Genomic DNA, 6,600 nt, shown 5'->3' with positions numbered 1-6,600 from the left:
ATGTATTTTATGGACACATGGTACCGGTTAGAGGCACATGATATCGGGTTTGAATCTTATCACTGATGATATCCTGATTTAAGTGGTGTTGGTTGTTGGGGGTGTAAGGTTTGAATCCCCGTAAAGATTTCTAAGGATTTGGTCATGAAAGACTTCTTGGTTAAATTTATTTTTGAAAATTTTGGATAGCTCTTGTTTTAAAAACTAGTTAAATTATTTTAATTTCATGCAATTTGAATGAAAATTTATTTTACTATAAATTAGTAAAATTGTTATCCATAAAAAATTTTAAACTAGAACTCCTAACCCTAATTCACATTCATCTAAATATTCATTGGAATCACACAATTTCAATTATTTTATAAAAAAAAAATGTTAAAATTCATTATAAATTTTTTAGTATGGTAATAAATTATGCCTTTTGTCAATATTTGGAAATATATTAAATTATTATTTTTGTAAGAATTTATTAGTTTTTATATTAAAATAAAATAAATACAATAATTAATTTTATATATGTTTTAAACATAATAAATATATCTATCATTTAACAATATTAAGATATTAATAAAATAAAAGTTAACTTCACTTTGTCTTCGCGTTTGGAACAAATATATATGAGTATGTTCAAAATTGATAAGTGTTTAGCAAATCAATTTAATTATTTATAGTGACTTAATAACTTGAGAAATTAAGTACGTTTAGTAAAATAATTTAATGGTATAACTTAAAGTTAAAACTAATTTTAAATAATAAATAAAAATAATTATTTTATTATTAAGTTAATATATTTATATTAAATAAATAAAAAAATTTATTTCTTAAAATAATCTAATAAAATTTTGAAATTTGGAAGGATGGACTTTCCATTCGTCTTTCTGTTCGAAACTCAACATGGTGAGTCTTTTGTCTCCAACGTTTTCTCTGTCTTCTTGCTGATTTGAAATTCCATTTTCCCGCGTTTCTGAAAATCACAGGCTTAAATCATAAATGAGATGACACTTTTTTTCTCCCGAAAATGCCCTTCCCAATCTTAAGTTTCTATCTTTCAAACATATAGTAAGTTATTATTATTTTTTGCCCAATTTTGTTGCTGCAAATTAAAGAGGTCAGCTTCTGAATGCTAGGGTTTTTTATTTTTTATTTTTTTTTGCCAATATAATTATTTTCTTGTTTCTCTGTTTGGTTTCTCGGAAAAGTAAGGACAACTGAAGAAAACAAGCATTTCCGCTGTTTGGTTCCTAGAAACCGAACATCTCGACTGAACTTAATTCAGCCCTTTTACCAAAGGTCCCAATTTTCCGCTTGTTTTTCTCTGCTTTCTGGGAAACCAAACGAAGGATTAGTTTTCCGGCTTCGATCTTTCTTCGTGACGGGATACTCCAAAATATCTAAAATTTAGGGTTGTGAATAACTCAATTTTTATTTATTTATTTATTTAATTCGATTGCTTGATTTTAATGGGGTTGCTGATTTTTGGTTGCAGATGGAGGCCCTTTACAAGAAGCTCTACGAGAAGTACACTAAACTCAAGGTTCTTAGTTTTTCTCTTTTGAAATTTATTCCCCTTTTTTTTGAGTCTGTTTGTTTCCATGGAAAATGGTTTCTAGATTTTTTTAACTGTTTTCTAGAAAAAGAAATTGTGGCCAAAAAAAAAAAACAATCATTTTGTTGGAAAAGACAACCTCTTTTTTTTTTTTTTTTTTTTGTACTGATTCATGATCTTATGGTGTTTAGACAAGGAAAGAAACTGAGATCGAGCAGCTCAATCGGGAACAAGAAGTAAAGTTTTTGACTTATGTGTCTGGTATGCTTTTATTTTATCATTTTCAATTCGTAACTCAGGGAGTTTATTTATGGTTGCCAAACTCGTGGTAGTTCTTCAGTCAACAATATGTTTATGAGAGAATTTGGGGATTAAAATGAGGCGTTGCGATGAGGCTTCACAAGACAGAGTGTGTGACTGCACAATTGTGCAATTGTAGTAAAATGAGTTAACATTATCTTTGACCAGGAGTCCAGGACTGAGTTTGGATTAACATTAGTTTCAAGAAATTATAAGAGAATTATGTTGCAAGTTATATATTATAGTATTTCCTATAAAAATCTTATTTATGAGTTTCATTATAAGTTACTAAATTGATAAATGTAGTCCCCTATTGTCACAAGCACAATTTTTCCCACACAAGTTTTCGTGTCTCATGAGATGGCAAAGTGCCCAGGCACATACGAGGTTTATAGAGTACCAACCTCAACTTGTATTTTATTGGAACATTGAACTCCCACAATAACTTTAGTGATTTCAGACTTCCCCCTCATGATCTCCCTCTTTGGATTTCACTCTCTCTCTCTCTCTCGTCCCGGTCACCCACTCCTTGTCAGACTAGGAGTACACATCCTAGTTCTACTAGGACTCTTATTGATAGGTCGTGGCACCAGCCACTCCTACTAGGATTCAGAGTCCTAGTCTTACTCAAACTACAATTACAATAGGTATCAAGACTCCTACTTGTGCTTGACTTGCAATCCCCCTTCAAGTCCAACTCTTCATGCCGTTGCCGCATGCATTTATAAATGTGGATCGTGTGCATGCCAAGCTCTCTTTTGGCCTGCACGTTCAGATTACATTCATGTCGAGGCAACATGCTCCAGCATCCGCCTTGTTGCTGCTGTGTCTCTGTGCCTTGCCCAAGCCCTCTTTTTGGTGCAGTAACATGTCATGACATTGCGCCCATGACTCCCTATGCACAAGGCATTGTGCTTTTGTGTATTGCATCTGAGTCGGCATTGCTGCTCCGCATCGATGTGCCCCATCCAAGTCTCTCTCTTGGTGCTGCACCTGCCATGGCATTGCGCCCATGGCTTACCAAATCATCTCATTGCACAAGGCATTGTGCCCTTGTGCCACCTTATTACTGTCCTAGGTCACTCATGAGGCGGCCAAGGTGCCGCCCCATGAAGCCTTAGAGCCGCATGGTCCGTGTCAATGGACTAACACCTACCTCAAGATGGATCTTCTTCCTTCTTTCCCTTTAGTTGCATGAGTTTAGAGTCTGGACTGCATGATCAATTGGTCGTCCAAGTGGTCTCTCCCACCAGTGCCACACACGGGCCTCCTAGGAATTGGCATTGATTCAGATGTAAGCTTAAACCTTGATGGATTGAATTTTGGTGCATAATTCCTACATAGGTAGTTAGGATAGGGTTTAGTTGTTCTGGTTCTGGTTCTGGTTCTGTAATAACTTTGGTTTGATGTGTTTCAAATAGGTAGAATTAGTTTCAAGGTTTTAGTCTTCTTCAGGAATTGAAGTGTTTCTTTTCCTTTTTTCTGAATTTGATGTTGCAGCTGCTGATGAATTGATAGAACACTTGAGAAATGAAAATGGAAAGTTGCTTGAACAAGTTGCTGAATTGAGAAGTGAAGTGGCTTCAATCAGGCATGCGCTTTCCAGGTTCCACTGGATGTTTTTTGAGAGCCAAAGTATTAGAATTGTAAAATGTCTCTTTACTTTGAGTGCAGGTCCACCAAGGATGAAGAATATTCCAAGTACCAAAATATTTTAATGGAAGAGAACCAGAAAAGTAAGCTGGGATCAATTGTTTGAAGCTTCTCTAGCTAACTCTTATGTTAACTGTTGGAACTCTCTCTTTTTAGCATCTGCATCCTTGAGTTTCTTGGCTTTGTTGTAGGAATTGTTCTTTGTATGCACCTATCCAACTGCATACTATTAGTGTAGTCTGGTTAATAGCTAATTTTATAAATTTACTGGTAATTTTTCTAAAAAATTATTCTGTTTGTTTACTAACTATATATCTATGATGTCGGTCATGGTTTTTAATGCATAATCCTGGATGCTTGAGCTTCTGATTTGTGAAGCAATCACTTTTTGAAGCTGCTAAACACTCTGGTTTTGAAAATGTGGCTAAAAACCTTTTTTTTTTTTCTTTTTTTTTTGTTGGGTGGTATTTCTCTTGGCATCTTTTGTGCAGGTTATGTGTGCATGTGTGTAAAGGAAGTGTATTACCTGCATTCACACTGTAATGATTTCATAATATTTGCATCACAATTTGTCCCTGTACATGTAAATGAATAAATAAATTAAAAAAAAAAAACTGCAACATTCAAATGTGGAGGCAAGATCTAAAATAGACTGGGGTGTTTTTTAGACTATTAATGGAGTTTCCAACAATTTGGCATAAGCCAAAAAGGTTTACAAGGAAACCAAAAGCACCCATGAGGGATTTTTTATTCTTGAAACAAAATTGAAAAGGATTGATTGAAGACACTTGTGACATAGTTCATAAATCCTCGTGGAGAAAAAGACTTGACATATGTTTAGAAAGAGGAGAGTTTTATGATAAACATGTTTCTCACAAGTTTCAGCAGTCCTATGAAAAGGTTCCTAGGAGTTTCTGCAACATAATCAAATTGTTTCCACCAAGGTTCCTGGTGCCCAAATTTACAGCATTCATATATTTCAGTTAATTCCTTTTTCATTTTGAGTAGCTCAAATTTATGGCAGATAAAGAGCTTTCTGAAGAAATTGAGAGGCTACGGAACCTGCAACGGGTGGGACTTTGTTGCAGTTCAAAGATTGACAAAAATGAAAATGGACAGCTGAGCACACCTGGAGTTGCCCAGGTTGGACGAGTAGACACATCGAATGCCTCAGCCATAAGCATGGCAAGAAAACGTAGGAGACGTTCTGGGCCTGAGGAAAAAGAAGGTGCAAGTTCACAATCTGTCAGTGGTCAAGTTGTTCTTTCAAGGGAAAGAGAATCGGCAAAGGACTTATCCAAGGAAACTTTGTCCAGTGGGATTCTTGTCGATGTTCAGCAGGTATATCTGATAATCCAACCTGTTTTAAATAGAAGGTATTGGTTTTCTTTTCTTTCTGTTCTCTGACCATTTTAGTGTAAGTATTCAGGCAGAATGCTGTAGAAGAAACATTGACAGTTCAGGTGTGTATTAAAAATACAATTCGGTGATTCCACCTGGGTATCATGTTGTACATCTAATTAATGTGTTGACTGTGATTTGTAGGTGATGATATAAATGACACCAGCCCCGCCAGCTGCCTGTTTCAAGCTCTCGTTGAGTTCTTAGTAGGCATGAAATTATCTGCAGTTCGTGAACCTGATGGAAAATGTATTTCAGCACTTCATCAATCAAGTGGTAATTCTTATGTCTAATTGACGTTCTTACAAAACTTTAGGTCCTGTAATCATTCTTTTATATCTCAGTTGTTCTTTGGCAGTTTATAGTTCATTTCACTCTGTTGACATATTCTTCAGTCGGCTCATTCATTCTTAAATGCCCACCATAGATTTCCAATTTTGGCTTCCTAAAATAATATTATTCTTGAAGAATGATTTTTGGTCAGAAGGATTTCTAAGTCATCTGATTTTATTTGATTAACTGTTATTACTTGAAACTCTACCAAAAGTTGTGTTCTAGTTAAAAACGAGGATGGCTGGGAGTTACTTGGTGCTTTCGGTTGACAGTAATCTATCCATTAGTGGTTAATTTACATGTACAAACAAGATCATTTTGTTGATGATTTTTTTTTCTTTTCTTTTCAAATGAGGAGTTTGCATCAGAAAAATTAGTGATTGTAATGTTTCTTCATCATGATTGAATTTTCCATACATATCACTTTGGTTTAGTGTTCAGCTGTGTTTGAGTCGATGTTTGGCAAGAAAGTTTCACTTCATTGGTCCTGAGTATCATGATGCAATTCTAACTTGAGCTTGAATCAACTCTCCTTATGTTTTCAAATTACAAGTTTATAATTGTGATTGCAGGTTATTCATTTAGCCTAACATGGGTAAACAAAGCAGCTGGAGAGGAAATGGAGCTGTTATACCGGGTACAATCCTTGGGGACATTTGAGAGAGTGGCACCAGGGTGGATGAGGGACGTGCTGATGTTCAGCACAAATATGTGCCCGGTCTTCTTTGAGCGGGTGTCTCGTGTAATCAAGCTACATCCCTAGTTTGCCTTCCCCCTCCAATTCCTGACCATATAAGTTTCTGCAGTTTTCCTTTCTGGAAAATAGGACTGAAGTTGCTGCTCTTTTCTGCTTGAGTTGTGATAGATTTTGGGTTGTAAGCAGGGAGGATATGGATTCTAATATGAAATATATATGGTGTCTAACCCTTAAGAAATGGATTCAAATCTGGGAAAGATAAACCTAGGAAAAGTGCATGGTGTCCCTTCTGCATTTAAGGTGTTGAGCAGGAAACACTTTTGTGCTGTTTATTTCAATGTATTCTTAACTAAATCTTGTTTTAATGTGAAAAATTAAGATGACCCATTGTGGACTTCCAATCTTTATTCTTTAATGCCATGTTTGGTTAATGGAAAGTTTGAGTAAAAATGAGAAAGAAAAAAAATAGAAGAAAAGAAAGTGGAGGAAAATAAAAATTAAACATGAAGTTAATAAATTATTTTTATATTGTTGTTTAAACTTATTTTTATTTATTTTTTATATTTTATGTGAAGATTAAATAATTTTAAAATATATAAGTATTAAATTAATTTTAATTATATTTTTCATTGTAAAATTAAATATAAGAAAATATTTTTCTTAATACTTT

The 6,600-nt window shown here is 34.5% G+C and overlaps 1 protein-coding gene across 6 annotated transcripts; it reads left to right on the top strand.

Annotated features, from left to right (window-relative positions):
- The first annotated feature begins 888 nt into the window (after positions 1-888).
- Positions 889-6,331, top strand: LOC117915718. 6 transcript variants are annotated; one of them, XM_034831374.1, is made up of 9 exons: positions 889-897; positions 1,487-1,534; positions 1,738-1,807; positions 3,347-3,437; positions 3,521-3,582; positions 4,524-4,840; positions 4,929-4,962; positions 5,045-5,176; positions 5,806-6,331. In XM_034831374.1, the coding sequence occupies exons 1-9, from the start codon at positions 895-897 to the stop codon at positions 5,994-5,996; spliced, it is 948 nt and encodes a 315-aa protein (XP_034687265.1). In that variant the 5' UTR covers positions 889-894; the 3' UTR covers positions 5,997-6,331. The 6 variants fall into 6 exon arrangements, with proteins under 6 accessions (XP_034687265.1, XP_034687260.1, XP_034687263.1 ...); XM_034831369.1 differs by having other exon boundaries at positions 5,042-5,176; XM_034831372.1 differs by lacking the exon at positions 889-897 and adding an exon at positions 968-1,059 and having other exon boundaries at positions 5,042-5,176.
- Positions 6,332-6,600: the final 269 nt, after the last annotated feature.

Source organism: Vitis riparia, chromosome 6, assembly GCF_004353265.1.
Source record: "Vitis riparia cultivar Riparia Gloire de Montpellier isolate 1030 chromosome 6, EGFV_Vit.rip_1.0, whole genome shotgun sequence".
In the NCBI taxonomy this organism is placed as follows: Eukaryota; Viridiplantae; Streptophyta; class Magnoliopsida; order Vitales; family Vitaceae; genus Vitis; species Vitis riparia.
The sequence above is the reverse complement of the archived record's forward strand: the minus strand, read 5'-3'. Positions and strand labels throughout refer to the sequence as shown.